Source organism: Carassius auratus, chromosome 48 (genome assembly GCF_003368295.1).
Source record: "Carassius auratus strain Wakin chromosome 48, ASM336829v1, whole genome shotgun sequence".
NCBI classification, from domain to species: domain Eukaryota; kingdom Metazoa; phylum Chordata; class Actinopteri; order Cypriniformes; family Cyprinidae; genus Carassius; species Carassius auratus.
Window position 1 is genome coordinate 9,554,831 of NC_039290.1, and position 19,018 is coordinate 9,573,848.

Below are 19,018 nucleotides of genomic sequence, written 5' to 3' on the forward strand. Positions count from 1 at the left end.
TCATTGCAAAGACACATGTGTTCAACCAGCTTTCTATGTTCCTTGTACAGAATAACCTCCTTGACAGCAACTAATCTGGCTTCAAAAGTGGCCACTCAACTGAGACTGCTCTGCTCTCGGTTACTGAAGCCCTGCGACTGGCAAAAGCAACTTCAAAATCCTCAGTAATCATCTCACTGGACCTGTCTGCAGGTTTTGACATCGTTAATCACCAGATTCTCCTGTCCACCATCAGAAAGATGGGCATCTCTGGAACCGCTCTCCTGTGGGTTAAGTCCTACCTCTCTGACAGATCCTTCAGTGTGTCTTGGAGGGGTAATGTTTCTAAGTCACAACAACTTGCTACTGGAGTTCCTCACGGCTCAGTACTTGGACAACTTCTTTTCTCAATCTACATGACATCATTAGGATCTGTCATTCAGAAGCATGGCTTTCTTATCACTGCTATGCTGATGACACTCAATTCTACTTCTCATTCCAACCTAGATGACCTGATGGTAGCTGCTCACATTTTAGCCTGTCTGAGTGACATTTCTAGCTGGATGAATGACCATGATCTTCAGCTTAACCTTACGAAGACAGAACTCCTGGTGATTCCAGCTAACCCATTGCTTCATCACAACTTCTCTATACAGCTGGGTTCTTCAACCATTACTCCTTTGAGGACAGCCAGAAACCTAGGAGTTGTGATGGATCATCAGTTAAGCTTCACAGACCATATTTCTACAACAACCTGGTCCTGCAGGTTTGCCTTATACAACATTAGGAAGATTAGACCCTTCCTGTCAGAGCAAGCCACCCATCTTCTTGACCAAGCTCTTGTTCTCTCCAGACTGGACTATAATATGAACTTTTTAGAGTTTAAGATCCCTCCAGACTACACCCAGTTTCTCCAAAACCACACCAAATCCAGTCTGATTCGTTCATCTTCCTCATGTACATTCAGAATTAATGAGAGAGATAAGAGATCAGGTTCCCACAAGATTACATCAGTGTCAAATGTGATTTCATGCAAAGCTTTATTTTGTCAGGAAAAGATAATAGAATGAATCATGAATGTACAGAAATTCAACAATGACGAAAATCACTGACAATCAGAAATATATTTACATACAGGCGGTTATTTGTATAATTATATGCACAAATGTCAAGTCAAACATGTAATTTTTCATTATTCATTCATTTTTTTGTGTTTTATTGTATATATTTGTAGATAGTGTAATTTGCCGCAATATTGGAATATGAATAAGCATTATTTTAATATTACATTTATCTGATTATGTTTGCATGCATTCTTTGCTAATTATTTTTATTTAAAGCAAGCTGGATTATTATTTAAAGCTAGAAAGCTGGATTAGGAAAGTCCCTAAATGCAAATGGTGATGGAAAACATATGAGATAGGAGGAAGAATAATATTTTAATGCTTTCATATTCTGTCCATATGAAGGGAAAAATGCAAAAGCAGTGAAATATGATCTGACATGTAATTCTATCTTAAGTATTTTGCATCACAGTTTCCATTAAGGAACTCTGTATGAAACAAGCAAAAGCACAAGTTAAAATACAGAATAGTTTTTATTCAGTGGCATGTATTATGATTACATATAAATGTGTCTAAGTAATTTTAGATGGAGTTTGCTTAGGCCATTGATTCAATAAAAGTAAATTTAAGTAGTAAATAAAATGTACTAAACAAACAAACAAAATCAGTAATGCAAAATGAAAGGAAACAGTAAATATTTGTATCCATCACCTCATGAGTCATGAAACTGAATCATATAACTGAACTTAAACAAGTGAAAACATTATAGAAGTTCAAATTGACATGAAAAGACTTTAAATGGAGATAATTTGAGTCATATTACAAGAAACTTCCCAATTGTAACAATGAAATATAAATTTTCTGCTTTGAAATAATATTGATTGTGAAAAAGCAAATAAACTGGAATTGAATTGAATTCCATTGAGGGGGAAGTGCACTGAGCCCCCAACTGCTCCCCAGGTGTGTGTTCATGGTTTGTGTGTGTTCTTTGGATGGGTTAAATGCAGTTGTGTTGTGCACTGAGTTTGTACTTGGCTGAATGTCACTTTGCTCAGTCAATTGAATTGAATCATTTGAGTCCAAATGGCTTGACTGAATCTGTTTTTTTGACTCATTTTAGTCCATTAAGGATTCCAAAATACATGACGAAAACTTTATTTAGTAACAATCTATTAGATTACAGATTATTAGTAATGTATTCTGAGTACTTTTTTATGATCACATTAACAATTTACTGCCATTGTCTGAATATGTAATCAATAAAATCAATAATTAACAGGTATCTGATTATGGGCATTTTAAATATTATATAATCTCATCACAAGTGCTTCATGTTAGTAATCTGATTGTGTAATCTGGATCACATGTACTTGGTGCAGATGAAGTTGATTTCTTCAGTTTCAGGAAGGCTGATCCAGTGATTATCATGGGTCCGAATGGCTCCAGATCTCACCGTCTGATCACATTCGTCCAGTCCGATGTCATAATCAGAAGCCCACTGATCGTAGCACACGGTCTGACCTTTGACCCAGAACCAGATCCCCACTGTGCAGGAGTGACGCAGACCCAGCCACACGTGATCAGAGAGAGCGCTCGAGGTCACATTCATCACCCGCTGCTGCATCTGCTCCGAATCCACCGACACCAGGTCCATGTCCATGTTTCTGCAGCGTCTCAGAGCTTCAGTCCACGTCTTATTCTCTCGGACCAGAACCAGATTATCTGGAAACACAAGAAGATGAGCAAGAAAATCAGGATACAATCAGGATCTCTGTTTCTGCCCAACTAGGATTTACTCAAGCTTCAGTCTGGATCCAGCCCTTACAAAGTCCTGAGAGGAGATGACGCCAACCCCTCAGAGGAGCTCAGATGATGCCAACGGTGAGACAACATAAACTACCAAAGTTTGACATTACAGTACAATACACTGACATGTAGACGTACAGCAGCTCAGAGGATTGATCTACTCACCATCATAACACACAAAGGGATGCTTTTCTGAACACTCCTCATCTTTCCATCGTCCTTCATCTCTGATAACAATCAATGTGCAGTTCTTACGATTGTTGTTATTATTATTAGGTTTCCAGTGTGTGAATGTGGAGGTGCTGTTATCTGACCAAACCCAGAGTCTGTGCAGACCGATCCAGACTTGATTATCTTGATTATGTGAAGGTATGTTTTGGTCTATGATCTTCTGAATCTGTTCATTCTCAGTCTGATTCCTCACGCTGGCCAGATCTGTGTGACTCTCTCTGCAGTATTTCTGAGCTTCAGTCCAATTCTTTTCTCCTTGTCCAGGGATGAATCCTTTACTGCTGCCTTTAAAACAGAAAGACATTTGAGTGAATCATGTTCCTAATGGAATTTAATTAAAAAAGGAAAATACATTTCTTATTTCTGCTCTCATTTACCAAAAAACAAAAAGAGCGTATTATTATTGGACATGAAAACAGTATGATTTGAGCTCATTTCTGAGTTTTATGATCACTTACAGCTGAACTCACCATTATAGCAGATGAAAGGCATTATTTTACTACAGTCTACATCATGCCACTGTCCTTTATGATTATTCACACAATTCTGTCCATTCCCACAGTTCATGTAAACACAGTCTCCATCTCCTCCTGGTTGGTCGGATCCCCAGTTCCTGTACTGTTCTGTGTAGAAGGCAGGGTCACCCAGAGACCATATCCATGAGTTCTTCAGTCCAATCCAGACACGGTCAGCATTGCTGTTCACTCTCTTTATGGCCTGTTCAATGTCATTCTGTTCTTGTATGTCACTGATAGTGACCAGATCTGTGTATTTCTCTCTGCAGTAACTCTGAGCTTCAGTCCAGTTCAGGTTCTGATTCACAAAGTGATACTGACGCGGAGCTCGTGCAGAAGAACTGACCACAGCTGAGGAGAGACACATTCACATTCAAGACAAGAAGTGCTAGTACAGTAGTGGAGAATCTTAGTATTTTACTCAATCTCCTCAACAACACACACATTACACACTCATTCAAACACACTTGAACACGGTCAGCAGCACTAACACTAACTATCAACACTAGAACTAGTCAAGCACTCACTCACCTGTGAGCAGAAGAGACATACATGTGATTCTCTCCATTTCTGAGAGAAAAACACAAATCAGTCTCAAGAAACATCTGACCAGATCCAGAACATCAGATCATGCCATTTCTACTTTATCATTGCTTATTAGACTCTACTTCAGCTATAAATACACACAAGAAGTTAACACTTACATGCAAAGTATTTCATTAACTGACATAATGTTAATATACCAACCTGTTGAAGTACTAAATTCTGTTTTAACCTTTATAATATACTGACAACCACCTTAAACACAGATAAAGTGATATAGTTAACAAGAAAAGTACTGTAAAATGACAAGAAATGTCATGTTGGATTTATAACAGTTTTCACTGTACATTAAGGGAACATACCAATAACCAGTTTAAGATTTTTGTATTTGTTGTTTGTTGTGTTGTATTTGTGAAATTATAATCAGTTTTTACAGTGTACTGTTTTATGCGGCACATACAGACATTGAGATCAGATATTGCAGTATTGTAGTAAATGTTTTACTGTAAATGCATTTTTATTACATTGTTTTCCAAAAACCACACAAACATTTAGCAGTAAAACAGTTATTAGTTTGGTATAATGTTATATAAGCACCACTGCTAATCACATCTTAACTCAGAGTTTCTTACCTGTAGATGCTGTGCTTCAGGAGTGATTGTGTGTTTGTGTCACAGACTGATATCAGTCAACGTCTCTTTCTGCTCCTCCCAGCTTTCAATTTCCTGGACAGAAAAACTCCCTTCTGTGGTGTATCAGGTTTATTTCCTCCTCTGTTGCCTGAATATCTAAAATACACTTTCAAGTGTTTCATTCATTGCACTTTGTTTATTTGCGTCTGTAGATTTCAAATTCATATCTTTAAAAGTTTTTTCTCCACTTCAGCATCTCTTACACAAACCAAAACTGAGAGTTTAATTCCTTTCTGTATTCTGAAGGTGTGTATAGAGGGGTTTGTTCATATTTCATTCACACTGATTTATGTAACATTTTACTCCTGAAAATATGGTGAAAATATTTGTTTTCTGTCAGTTGACATTGACAGTATTTTCTGATTTATGGAGCGATAAAAAGAGAAATCCAGAATCCCATCTGGAAAATGTAAAAAATATATGTAAATCAGTGGATATTTATTTTGACAGTTTATTTTCATGTTTAAACATTTGATTTAAGAAAACTTGTAATAAAAATCTGCAATTCTTATTGTATATATATATTATATATATATATATATATATATTATTTAAAAGTTTTACTCTATTCCAGCCGCGGTGCTACCATTGGGCCCAGGCCTATAGTGAGGGATTTTCATTCTAGTGGTTCATCCATGAATGACGTTGGTGAATGTTGGAATTTTTTTTGGGGGGTCTGATTTTAACTGGCCCATCCAGTTTTCTGGAGGCCCACCTATAATAAAAATTCTGGTGCTCTTTGTGCTCTATTCACCTGTGCTGTCTTGAATTTGTACCTATAAGTGAGTTAAATTTGACAGTCTTATTTTGGAGACATCCAAAATCCTTCATAAAATAAGAAAACATTTCTGTTAGGGTTAGTCTGTAGATTAGGTTATAGCATTAATAACTAGCTCTAAATAAAAACATCTGATGTCTGTGCAATATCGTTTTTTATTTCTCAGGGGAAACATCTGAGTTGGCGTTTCGACATTGTAGTTTCCTGTTTCAGTTCCTGTTAGGATTCTGTCCACTGCAATCCCTGCACTGCCAAGGAACACCTGCCGACCAGAGACTTGTATCTTCTATCTGGCCTTGTTTGTTATCTTGAGTATTTAATAAATACCTTGTTCATTCGCAGCTGGATCCAGTGTTTCTGTCCCTGACATAACGATCTGAACTGTCATGGATCCAGCGATTTTAAAGAAGAACGACGGTCGGTTTGATCATCAGGATGAACAGATTACGGCAACCGGTCGAGCGGTTCTGATCTTACCAACCAGCTGCAACATCTGAGAGTCGAGCCTGTCCATGTGCCCACACCATCACCCGCAGTTCCACCCACCAGCTTACCTACCAGCAACACTGAACGCCTGCCACCTCCTGCTGCTTATTCGGGTGAGCCCCAACTCTGTGATGCCTATTTGAGTGTTCACTGTTCTTTGCTCTGTAGCCGTCATCATTTCTTACTGAGGAGTCCAAAGTGGCGTTTGTCATTACGCTGCTGTCTGGACGAGTGGCACTGTGGGGAACAGCAGTATGGGAACAGCGATATCGGTGTCTGGATTCATTCCAAACCTTTAGTAATGAACTTAGGAAAGTGTTTGACCATGGGGTGTCTGGCAGAGAGGCGGCCAGATTGTTGGCGGATCTACGGTAGCACAACAGCACTACTCCGAGTTTCGAGTTTCGGATGCTGGCAGCGGAGTGTAGCTGGAACAATGAAGCGCAGTGGGACATGTTTCTGCATGGGTTGAACGACCGTATCCAGAACAAGATATACACTCTGGACCTAAAACACTGGATGGGTTGATTGACCTGGCCATTCAAGTGGACGCACGGCTGCAGCGTCAAAATTGTCTGATACAGAGAGACCGGGTTCCGGACAAGGAGACTCGTTCCATCGCCCCTCTATCCAATATGGTCGGTACCTCACTCGATCCCGAACCCATGCAGGTGGGCAGAGCTCACTTCTCCCGGGAGCAGAAGGAGCGCAGAAGAGCGCAGGGAATGTGCTTATATTGTGGAGCAGCGGGTCATTTCGTGGTACAGTGCCCGGTAAAAGTCAGGGCCCGACAGTAGCAGGGAGGTTACTGATGGGTGGCATTTCCTTGTGTGAATCCTCCCGAGAATCTACGCTCCTCCCGGTCAGACTACAGTGGGCCACCTCTCATCATCAGTGCGACGCCTTGGTGGACTCCGGGGTGGATTGGAACTTCATGGACCGAAGCCTGGCCAGAAGACTCGGGATTCCCATCCTTCCCATCATACATCCCATCGCTGTCAATGCTCTGGATGATCAACTCCTGTCCTCCGTCACACACTATACCAGACCGGTGAGTCTTGTCATGTCAGGCAACCACGTAGAGGATATTCCGTTCCTCCTCATTGACTCTGCTGGGGCTCTGGTGGTTTTGTGGCACCTCTGGCTCACACTACATAACCCTCACATAAACTGGCAGCAGAACACTATCATGTCTTGGAGTGAGAATTGTTATGTGTCTTGTTATGTGTCTGATTGTTCTTCTGTGTCTTATTCTTTGTTGCAGGAGGAACAAACGGACCTGTCTAACATGCCCGGGGAGTACTTCGACCTGAAGGGAGTGTTCAGTACGTCCCCGGCTGCTTCTCTTCCTCCGCATCGTTTTTATGACTGTCCCATCGAGTTATTGCCAGGTATGTATCCCCCTAAGGGCAAGTTCTACTCCCTTTCCGCGCCGGAGAGGGAGGCCATGGAGAAATATATTTATTATTCTCTATCACCCAAACTCATCCGCCCTTCCTCTTCTGCAGCAGCGAGTTTCTTTGTCGGTAAGAAGGATGGTACCCCGTGTCCTTTTCTTGATTATCGAGGACTGAAAAACATCACGGTAAGGAACACCTATCCCTTGCCTTTTATGTCTTCAGCTTTCGAGAGACTGCAGGGAGCCTTTTACAAAGTTGGACCTTCATCAAAGATGATTGGAAGACCGCTTTTAACACCCCCAGGGGGCACTTTCAATAGGTTATAGCATTAATAACTAGCTCTAAATAAAAACAGCTGATGACTGCGCAATATCAGTTTTTATGTCTCTGGGGACATCTTAGGTAAAGTCGAGACTTCGATGAGACGTGAAAGAGAGTCTGCTGATGTCTGATAGAGCAGAAGTATATTTTTAGTATTTTTTTAAATAATTGTTTAATAAAAACATATTTTTATATTTGATATACTATTTTTGTATTCCCCGTCTGTTTATCTCCAGTGTCTCTTGTCTGTGTTTTTTCCTTGTTTAATTTGCATATTCATGTCATTTTTATTATGCAAAAATAGTCATAAATATCCCAGTGTTCCTCTGTGGTGACTAATCAGATACGAACCGATCTTCAGGACAGAATTTGAATGTGTGCCATTCTTCCTCAAAAGTCTGCTGTTGACAGTAAAACACACACAAGTGAACCAGGAAATCAGGAGTGCTTTTCAGGTCAAATATGCAAAATCATCAGTGTTTTGTTCTCACGGTTCGCAGGTTCATCTGCTCATTTGGTGTTACTGCTCTGGTTTGATTGTCTATCAGCGTCAGCTGTTACTGACGAGTGATCAGATCAGCGGCAGGTGCGTCTTGTTCTGTGGGTCTACAAATAGTCCTGTTTGTCTTGCTCATTGTCAGAACGTTGTTACTGGTTCTCTGCTGTCTCACTCTGTTCAGTGTCCTCTAGTTCCTGTTGTTTGGATGTTCCTGCCGCCAGTGTTAGTGCCTTGGATTGTTCGCCTGAGTTGGTGTTTCCTGTCTGGCAGAGGATCACCAATTCCAACATGATGCTGCAAAAAATATGGTATGGGGTTAAATGAGTACATGTGGCATGGGCAGCTTACACATCTGGAAAGGCACCATCAATGCTGAAAAGTATATCCAAGTTCTAGAACAACATATGCTCCCATCCAGACTTCGTCTCTTTCAGGGAAGACCTTGCATTTTCCAGCATGACAATGCCAGGCCATATACTGCATCAATTACAACATCATGGCTGTGTAGAAGAAGGATTCGGTTACTGAAATGTAATCCAGCTTACAGTCCAGATTTTCCCCCCATAGAAAACATTTGGTGCATCATAAAGAGGAAGATGGGACAAAGACCTAAGACAGTTGAGCAGCTAGAAGCCTGTATTAGACAAGAATGAGACAACACTTCTGTCCCTAAACTTGATCAACTTGTCTCCTCCGTCCCAAGACGTTTGCAGACTGTTATAAAAAGAAGAGAGGATGCCACACAGTGGTAAACGTGGCCTTGTCCCAACTTTTTTGAGATGTGCTGATGACATGAAATTATGAAAAACAACTTATTTTTTCCTTAGAAATTATACATTTTCTCAGTTTAAACATTTGATATGTCATCTATGTTGTATTCTGAATAAAATATTGAAACGTGAAACTTCCACATCACTACATTCTGTTTTTATTCACAATTTGTACAGTATCCCAACTTTTTTTTTTTTTACAGTGGTAATCAAGTAGATGTGGCAGTGGGACATCTGTCCTATAGCTTGGTTATGAGGATGAGTGTCTCTCAGCAGTGGGGTCTATGCCAGCTGGGACTTAAGCCTTCGTGATCTGAAACAAAGAGGAGACAACGAGAATGTGCACGGTAATATGCTCATGTTTATAATTGGGAAGGAGGAAAGTTTGCGTGCCATTTGACCATACTTAGCGAGCAGTAGTGCCACGTATATATGTCCTGTGTCTATTTGGAGAATAGTAGTGATGGGAACCATTTGACAGCTGACCCCATCAGCTGGTCACAGCCTAAGCCTCCGTGGCCTGACTGAACTAACGCTGCGCTCGATTTAATTCCAACTTTTTAATTTTTATTTTAGCAGCGTTAAAGTTTTGCTGTGTGTGTGTGTGTGTGTATGTTCCTGTAATTTGCAACAATTGCATTAGTATCATGTATAAATAAGCACATTTTTTTTTATCACATTATAACCTTCATCACTTCATTTAAATGCTTCTGCTGATGTTCAAATATAATGCAAATACTCAATTAAGTCATTTAATCAATATTTATTATCATTATATAATACCATTACGTTTATACATTTATGCTTACATGTATTAATTGTAGATGGTTTTATACTAATCAACATCACACACACTTTTGTCATTGAGTCAAAAATGTTAACAGTAAATAATGCCAAGTGAGAGGAATATAAAAACAGAGTAATGAAAGAGATTAATGAGACGCAGCTGAGCAACATAATCAGTAACTATGGTGACAAATGAGAGAAACCTTCACTTAGAAACCATGACGACCAAGGAACCACAGGAAACAACGAGATGCAAACTAAAAGTCCATGGAAACCAAAATAAACATGACACAAACATAAAAGCATCTTCCATATATTGTCCATTTAGGAACTCTTCAGGAAACAGAGCATAAAATACAGAAGATTTTTTTTTAGATGGAGTTTGCGGCACATATCAGTTCCAGAAAAATAACCAGAAAAATAAATGTAAGTGCTTAGTACTTAATATTACGTAATAAAACACAATGATGAAGCAACACAGTAAATATTTGTCCCCATGAGAGAAGCTTAAATAGACAGAAACATGACAGAAGTTTAAATAGACATGAAAAGACTTTAAATGGAGATCATTTGGGTCTGAGAACAGAAAACTTCCTAAATCTAACAATGCAATATACATTTTCTGTGAAGCTGCTTTGAAACAACATATATTAGGAAAAATTGCTTTACAGATTAACTGGAGTTGAATTGATTGACATTTATTCATTTTGTTGATGCTTTTATCCAAAGCGACTTACAATTGCTATATATGTCAGAGGTCTCACGCCTCTTTAGCAACTAGGGGTTAAGTGTCTTGCTCAGGGACACATTGGTGTCTCACAGTGGATTCAAACCCAGGTCTCTCACACCAAAGGCATGTGTCTTGTCCACTGCCCCAACACCACCCCATTTTACTTGAATTGAGCCCAAATGGCCTGAAATTTTTACTTGTACAACTTACTATTGTTTTGTTAATTTGTCATCAATGAAAAGTAACCAGTAATTGTATTATTGGCATTTTATATGTATATTTTATATGTATGAATATTAGTAATCTGTGTAATCTGGATCACATGTACTTGATGCAGATGAAGTTGATTTCTTCAGTTTCAGGAAGGCTGATCCAGTGATTATCACGGGTCCGAATGGCTCCGGATCTCACCGTCTGATCACATTCGTCCAGTCCGATGTCATAATCAGAAGCCCACTGATCGTAGCACACGGTCTGACCGTTGACCCAGTACCAGATTCCTAGTGTCCAGGAGTGATGCAGACCCAGCCACACGTGATCAGAGGAGGCACTCACTTTCATCAACAAGATCTTCACCCATCGCTGCATCTGATCCGAATCCACCGACACCAGGTCCATGTCCATGTTTCTGCAGCGTCTCAGAGCTTCAGTCCACGTCTTATTCTCTCGGACCAGAACCAGATTATCTGGAAACACAAACAGATCAGCAAGAAAATCAGGTTACAAAACATTTAACTGTGAAATACAGGAGCCAGTGCTTTTTTAGTATTATTGAGATATTAATATAGTTTTTATCAATATTTTGATTTTTTTTTTTTTATTAATTTATATATATTTATATATACTTAATTATTATTATGTTTTTAGTTTTAGTTATTTTAGTACATCAGGAAAAACTAAATGACAATGAGAAAACTTACTTGGACCATATATATTTTTAAGCAATAGTTCACCTAAAAATGAAAAGTTTTTCTCATGAGGTTCCAGACCTCTAAGACTTCCGTTAATCTTCAAAACAGAGATGAAAATCATGAAGATATTATTAATGATAATATCATTAATTATTATTAATAACGTCAATGACTTTTATTGGACCCACAAATAACGTCTCTCTCTCTCTCTCTATACTGTATATAAAGTATATTATATATTATTATGTAAAGTATAATATTATACACTATAATATAGTATTATATAATATGATATTGTATTGTATTATAGTTGTATCCAAGTTGTCTGTCTGGAACGCAGCATTAGGTTAACATCAATAAACGTTTGTGTACTACAATTACGAGCCATTCTATAAGGTGACATTTCAGCACTTGACAAACGGACAGCGACTCCTGAGTAGCACTAAAAGCACAGCTACATGCAAATGTGTTAAGTGCATTTTTGGGAAATGCACGTGAAACAATAACGAACAATCGTAAAATGACTCGTAGAAAACTTTAAGCACTAAGATCAATCGTTATCGGGAAACCCGGCCCAGTTCAGTGTTGATTCAGTTTGGTTCAATAACTGTGTAAAGTTAATCAATCACAAACAAGTTAAAATCAGGTATTCACTGCTCTACTGTCTGATTCAATAATGTCATTATTCAACTTAAAACTCTTGATTCACATGGATTCTCCTTTATAATGTGTTTGAATCTTATATGTTTTGGTATATTGGATTTTTAAATCTCTCAGGTTTCTGTAAAAAATATTTTCATTTGTGTTTTGAAGATTAACTGAAGCCTTAAAGGATTGGAACAACATGAAGGAGAGAAAGTGATGATCGAACAGCACATTATATCTATAATATATAATCTATAATAACAGGAACACACGTGAAGTTATAGTGTGTTCGTTGAACTTCTTCTGTAATAATGAGAGAGTTTCTGTAGTTTGACATGTAGACGTACAGCAGCTCAGAGGATTGATCACTCACCATCATAACACACAAAGGGATGCTTTTCTGAACACTCCTCATCTGTCCATATTCCTTGGCGATCAATCAATGCACAGTCATCGTGATTAGTGTTTCTGGATGCGGGTCTATTAGATTTCCAGTGTGTGAATGTGGAGGTGCTGTTATCTGACCAAACCCAGAGTCTGTGCAGACCGATCCAGACTCGTTTATCTTGATCACCTGAAGTTTTGTTTTGGTCTATGATCTTCTGAATCTGTTCATTCTCAGTATGATTCCTCACGCTGGCCAGATCTGTGTGTCTCTCTCTGCAGTATTTCTGAGCTTCAGTCCAGCTCTTTTTCTCCTGTACAATGATGAATCCTTTACTGCTGCCTTTAAAACAGAAAGACATTTGTCTGAAATTGATGTAGAGAATTGAAACATAAAATAAAAAACTTTCTGTTTTCATTTAGCAAGAACAAAGAGACAAATCCCCACATTTAATTGTTATTCATCAGTCAAAAAAAAAAAAAAATATTACTACTGGATGTAAAAATACTTAATATGGTCTTTTAGCACATTTCGCTGAGAGTTTGTAGCACATTATACAAAATACAGATTGTTTCAAGTTGTTTTCAGTTTGGTTCAGTAATAGCTCAGAGTTCATTAGTTATTAAACATACAGCTGAACTCACCATTATAGCAGATGAAAGGCCTTGTTGTACTACAGTCTACATCATGCCACTGTCCTTTATGATCATTCACACAATCCATGTAAATACAGTCTCCATCTCCATTTGGTTGTGGTTTTCCTGTAGTTTTATCCCAGTTCCTGTACTGAGACTCGTGTTCTCTGTAGAAGGCAGGGTCACTCAGAGACCATATCCATGAGTCTGTGTTCTTCAGTCCAATCCAGACACGGTCAGCATTGCTGTTCACTCTCTTTATGGCCTGTTCAATGTCATTCTGTTCTTGTATGTCACTGATAGTGACCAGATCTGTGTATTTCTCTCTGCAGTAACTCTGAGCTTCAGTCCAGCTCAGGTTCTGATTCACAAAGTGATACTGACGCGGAGCTCGTGCAGAAGAACTGACCACAGCTGAGGAGAGACACATTCACATTCAAGACAAGAAGTGCTAGTACAGTAGTGGAGTATCTCCTCAACAACACACACATTACACACTCATTCAAACACACTTGAACACGGTCAGCAGCACTAACACTAACTATCAACACTAGAACTAGTCAAGCACTCACTCACCTGTGAGCAGAAGAGACATACATGTGATTCTCTCCATTTCTGAGAGAAAAACACAAATCATTTAAGTTAAATTTACAGTCAAAGTAAATATTTCATTAACTCATATAATGTTAATATACCAACCTGCTGAAGTACTAAAATCTGTTTTTGCCTTTATCAAACACTGACAACCACCTTAAACACAGATAAAGTGATATAGTTAACAAGAAAAGTACTGTAAAATGACAAAAAATTAGATTTACAACATTTTGTCACTGTATATTAACTTACTCTTAACCAATTAACAAGTATTTACCGTAGGATATTTAGTCTTTTACCATTAAGAATTATAATATTTATTTCAGTCTATTGTTTTATGCGGCACATTTCTGCTGTTAAAAGCTCCAGAATCAAACTCTCTCAGTGAGATCGAGTGTTGCACTGCTGCTGTAAGTACACTACTGGAAACACAATTTTTAATACTAAATTGTACTTTTTTTTTTTTTTTTACATAATAATTTTAACATAAGATACACTTGTTTTATTGGGAAATTAATTGTGAGGAAATCTTTGTATCAATCGATGTATATGAAGTTTATTTTTAAGTTGATTTATTTTTGTGTTTATTTTCTCTTAAATGTTCTCAAAGAAGCTGTATATAATTAAACAGAAAAAGTTCAGATAGCAACAGACAAAATGTGCAAAATCCAGACATTCACTAGTTAACCTGTGATCAGCTGAGTATAATAAAATATGAACACCGTTAAATCAGTCAGATCATAATCAATGTGAAGTTAAACTATCAGTAATCATGATCTCAGAGTTTCTTACCTGTAGATGCTGTGATTCAGGAGCGACTGTGTTTCTTCTTTTATCAGGACAGACTGATATCACGATCATTTCTCCTCTTCTGCTCCTCCCAGCTTTGCTTTTCCTGGACAGAAAAACTCCCTTCTGTGTTTAGGTCTTTATTCAGAGCGGTGTTTCCTGCTTTATTGCCCAAAGTCAACCGTGTGTCTGTGTGTGTGTGACATTAAAATTATTTCCCTGTTAATTTACATATTGTTCTTCTTGTTTTTATGCAGCTGATAGTCATGAATGTCCCAGTGTTTCTCAGGGATGAATAATCAGATACAGGACAGAGGGATTCTTCAGGACAGAATTTGAATGTGTGCCGTTCTTCCTCAAAATGATGATGATGTTAAAAAAAAACATGATCGAACCAGGAAACCAGGAGCGATTTTCAGGTAAAATATGCTAAATCATCAGTGTTTTGCCTGATTAAAAAAGCTCTTCTTGGAAACAGATATATATATATAAAAATAATCAAATTAAACTATTATTCTACCTAGCTGACAAGTCAACATTCCTTAGTTCTGTTTAATTTAACTTCTTGTACTAAAATAACTAAACCTGAGACTTCTGGTTTGGTAAAATGGTGTAGACAGGCGTTGAGTCTCGCTCTTGCAACTTTTTTAAATCTATATCTTCCTTAAAATCCCACAACTTATTTCCTTTTCACTGCCAAATATTTGGTGTGCACATATCAGTATCGAATTATGAAAGCTAAATCAGCAAAACAAGGCAAAAAAGAAACAGAAAATTGTGGCATCTTTCCGGAGATGACAGCAAAGATGTTAGCATGGCAGCTATCGTTATCCTTCTGGAGGATCACCGGGCTGCTTTCTCTGCAGATTTTAAAGTCACTGTTTGCAGGATGAGTGCATGCTCACCTTAGAAACTACCTGTGCTTGCTAAACTCTTGGACCTTGAGTCTCGTAGTTGGTGTAATAATATAAGAATTATTGGGTTACCTGAATCCATAGAATGACCTTGGCTGTCTGTCTTCTCTGAGCTACTCGCACAAGTGTTTAGGGATGGAGTCCTGGAGGATCCCAGAGTCCAACAGAGTGCACCGGTCACTGGCTGAAAAACCGAGGCTGGGGTGAGATCTAGAGCTGTTATCGCCTGCAGGGCTCAAATTGAGGGGGGATGTGAGTGGATGGCATCCCCTGGTTGAAATAAATGGCAAAAAGCATCCCATCAGTAAAACAACCTTCCCCCATCACCATTCCCTTTGATTTAATAAATTGTATTATGTAAAACTTATGATGGAAATTAAATGTTAAAATGATCTTCTTGAGATAAGTCACGAATAACGTGATTGGCCAATCAGAACTCGGTTTTGTAACAAGCTGCACATTAGCAGAAGTAAGTTTTCATCATTTTTAGTGCAAAATTGTTCAAGCGCTATGTACCAATATAAAAAACCTTAGTAGTCACGGGAAGAAGGAGGCGGGAACTGGCGGACATTCAAATAAAACTTTAACAATAAAATAAACACAAAATGGCCAACTGCTGCACACAAACTAAACCAGAACACAAAAGAAAATCCAAGCCTGGTCATCCTTCACTGTCGTAGCTCCTCTTTTGTATCCTTACGATCTCGTCCGTGGGACTCGAGACTGGTGAGTGTAGCAGGTGTCGCTCATTTCCAACTAACTCTACCGGCCTCACTCCATTCCCAAGGCTCTTGGCCCTGCTCCAATCATCACATACCCCCATCGCCCCTCGCAGGCCGGGGTGTACTCCCGACACTGCGCTCTTCTCCCCCCTCCCCATCCGGGGGAACTGGTCACGGTGGGCGTGGGTACCTGGGGGTAAGGACAGACAAACGAAGCAAGATGAAAGGAGACTGAAGGATGAGGAGCAACAGAGATGAGAGAGGGGAGAAAAGAAAAAAAATTGTTCCGGCTCCCAAACACACTGCCGCTCAGCCCTCCACCAGCTGAGTGAACTTTTCCACATTGCCTGGCGGCAGCACTGGATAGCCCTCAGTGGACGCCACGCCCAGTGGATGGTGATGGCTGTCCAGGTTTGGGGCAGCCGATGGGAGTCCCCCATTCCCACGGCTCCTGGTCCTGCACCACTCATCACTCCCTATATTTCAATTTTTTTAAAAGAAGAGACAACAGAAAAAGTATGATTTTTCCTTCACTAGAATTTCAAAACATTCCCCAGAATTAATGTTATAGTGCTGTGAGCAGAGGTGCTGCCAGAGGATTTTGCACGCAGGCGCTGAGAGGATGCTTGATCATTGACAGGGAGGTGGGCAATTCAGGGCTCCAGACTCAGTCTTCCCACTGGTCACTCTTTTGGAACTAACTTTCTCAGTTGTTCTCAGAAGCACCATTTTTAGTTTTTTTGTTGGTTTGTTTTTTGATATATTATAGGATTAATCATTGCATGCTTGTCGCAGGGTGAATGAGAACACACACCCTGTACAGCTGGTAAGTGCCCCGGAGGGTGACTGGTGCAGGCTTCCACTCTGTGCATGTGGGGTGCAGTTCTGTGGTGAATGTCACTCTCCTGGGGTGCCGTCTGAGTCTGTGAATGAGCAGACAAACAAAGACATTCGTTGGTGTCTCCTGGAGTTTCGGTGCAACTTGCCTTGGAAGCCTCTTCCTCTGGCTTTTGTAGCCGGTGGGGACGAGCTCCACTCATCACGCACTGGTGTAATGATTGTTTGATCGCCCCCCACCCCCCAGGCGTTGCCCTGGTTCTGTGGGGAAACACACAACTTTTTGCGGGGGTATTATGGAAGGGAAATTTGATGTTACCTGCAAGACCTGCCCATCTGGACCAGCCCAGGGAGCATCCATCCGCATTCCCGTGGTTGGCCCAGGCCCGATGTAGCACTTGGAAACAGAAGTCCTGGAAGGCTAGGAACCACCTGGTCACCCGGGTGTTTGTGTCTTTTACCTGGGAAATACACTGGAGCGGGCCTAATCCATAACGTGGGTGAACCGGTGGCCCCAGAGTTAGTAATTCAACTCCAGGTTGAATTCACTGCCTACTTCATTGCCAGGGCCTCCTTCTGAAAGTGAAGTGACATTCAGCCAAGTATGGTGACCCATACTCAGAATTTGTGCTCTGCATTTAACCCATCCGAAATGCACACACAGAGCAGTGAACACACACACACACACTGTGAGCACACACCCAGAGCAGTGGGCAGCCATTTATGCTGCGGCGCCAGGGGAGCAGTTGGGGGTTGGGGGTTCGATGCCTTGCTCAAGGACACCTAAGTCGTGGTATTGAAGGTGGAGAGAGAGCTGCTCATGCACTCCCCCCACCCACAATTCCGTCCAGCCCGAGACTAGAACTCACAACCCTTCGATTGGGAGTCCAACCCTCTAACCATTAGGCCACGACTTCCCCACGACTTTTTTTTCTCCAGCAGCGCATACCTGGTTTCTGCGGGTGAGAGTTTCCTACTGATATAGACCACGGGGTGCTCTTCTCCATCCCGGAGCTGAGAGAGAACTGCTCCTAAGCCGGTGCCGTAGGTGTCGGTATATAGGGTGAAGGGGCAGCCGAAGTCTGGGGAGTGTAAGATGGGGGAGGACGTCTGGGCCGTTTTCAGTGTCTGGAATGCGGCTTCTGTTTCAAGGGTCCAGACTATTGCCTCTGGTTGCCCTTTCCTGATTAGGTCTGACAGGGTGCAGACTATAGAGGAGAAAGCAGCGGTAGTAGCCCACCAACCCCAAGAATGCTCGTACCTGGGTCTTGTTTGTGGGATGTAGGAACTTCTTCACCACCTCAAACTTCTTCTCCCGGGGCATGATGAGCCCTCTACCAATCTTGTAGCCCAGGTACTTGGCTTCGGTGAGGCCGAGGTGACACTGCTTGGGGTCAGGCCAGCCCACCGGAGCTCCGTCAATGCCCTCCATAGATGCCCCAGGTGCATCCTCCAGCTCTCCAAGTGGATAATAACATTGTCCAGGTAAGCCGCGGTGTAGGCTTGATGTGGTCTGAGCAAAACGTCCATTTACCTGTTAGCCAGCAACCCCCAATTATAGGACTCACAGCTGAAAGTGCTCTACCAAACTTATAATTGTAAGAGTTTCCTACTTCAGTGTGTTACAAACATAATTTTGGTGTCTTTGGAAAGAAGACTGTAACAATAAAACCTTCATATTCATCCGGAAGAAGGAGGCGGGAACCACCAATCAAAACAAGACTTTAATAATCAAAATAAACACAAAACAGCGCATCAGCCCCTCACGGATGACTGATGCACACAAATAAAAACCAAAACATAAAATAAAGCCCAGGCCTGGTCCTCTCTCGTCCTTCACTGTCGTTGCTCCAGTTTTATATCCTTCCATCGCCTCCGTGGGACTCGAGACCGAGCAGGTGTTGCTCATCTCCAATCACTCCACCGGCCCCGCCCATTCCCACGACTCTCGGCCCCGCCCCACTCATCAAAAAGACACTTTGGGCT

At 40.5% G+C, this 19,018-nt stretch overlaps 3 protein-coding genes across 3 annotated transcripts; all 3 read right to left on the reverse strand.

The window, feature by feature from the left end:
* Window positions 1-1,781: 1,781 nt before the first annotated feature.
* On the reverse strand, window positions 1,782-3,384 carry LOC113065310 (C-type mannose receptor 2-like). The gene is made up of 2 exons (XM_026236542.1): window positions 3,015-3,384; window positions 1,782-2,765 (listed from the first exon to the last, which is right to left on the reverse strand). Exons 1-2 carry the CDS (start codon window positions 3,382-3,384, stop codon window positions 2,404-2,406), a joined length of 732 nt encoding a protein of 243 aa, XP_026092327.1. The 3' UTR covers window positions 1,782-2,403.
* Window positions 3,385-3,530: 146 nt separating this feature from the next.
* LOC113065311 (L-selectin-like) lies at window positions 3,531-4,781 on the reverse strand. Its single transcript, XM_026236543.1, has 3 exons — window positions 4,771-4,781; window positions 4,127-4,165; window positions 3,531-3,946 (listed from the first exon to the last, which is right to left on the reverse strand). Exons 2-3 carry the CDS (start codon window positions 4,161-4,163, stop codon window positions 3,531-3,533), a joined length of 453 nt encoding a protein of 150 aa, XP_026092328.1. The 5' UTR covers window positions 4,164-4,165; window positions 4,771-4,781.
* A 5,861-nt stretch (window positions 4,782-10,642) lies between these two features.
* Window positions 10,643-18,464, reverse strand: LOC113065312 (lymphocyte antigen 75-like). The gene is made up of 9 exons (XM_026236544.1): window positions 18,200-18,464; window positions 17,982-18,114; window positions 17,010-17,118; window positions 16,530-16,671; window positions 13,876-13,926; window positions 13,753-13,791; window positions 13,186-13,590; window positions 12,530-12,883; window positions 10,643-11,286 (listed from the first exon to the last, which is right to left on the reverse strand). The coding sequence occupies exons 1-9, from the start codon at window positions 18,462-18,464 to the stop codon at window positions 10,919-10,921; spliced, it is 1,866 nt and encodes a 621-aa protein (XP_026092329.1). The 3' UTR covers window positions 10,643-10,918.
* Between the last annotated feature and the right edge of the window lie 554 nt (window positions 18,465-19,018).

Coding starts and splice junctions, on each gene's coding strand:
- LOC113065310 (XM_026236542.1), bottom strand. CDS start 3,384: ATGTCTTTCTGTTTTAAAGGCAGCAGTAAAGGATTCATCCCTGGACAA. Junction 2,766..3,014: donor TCCCTTTGTGTGTTATGATG/GTGAGTAGATCA, acceptor TTGTGTTTCCAG/ATAATCTGGTTCTGGTCCGA.
- LOC113065311 (XM_026236543.1), bottom strand. CDS start 4,163: ATGGAGAGAATCACATGTATGTCTCTTCTGCTCACAG. Junction 3,947..4,126: donor TATGTCTCTTCTGCTCACAG/GTGAGTGAGTGC, acceptor GTCTCTCCTCAG/CTGTGGTCAGTTCTTCTGCA.
- LOC113065312 (XM_026236544.1), bottom strand. CDS start 18,464: ATGGAGGGCATTGACGGAGCTCCGGTGGGCTGGCCTGACCCCAAGCAG. Junction 17,119..17,981: donor CTCTCACCCGCAGAAACCAG/GTATGCGCTGCT, acceptor GCTCATTCACAG/ACTCAGACGGCACCCCAGGA. Junction 13,927..16,529: donor CCGCCAGGCAATGTGGAAAA/GTTCACTCAGCT, acceptor TCTGTGTTTAAG/GTGGTTGTCAGTGTTTGATA.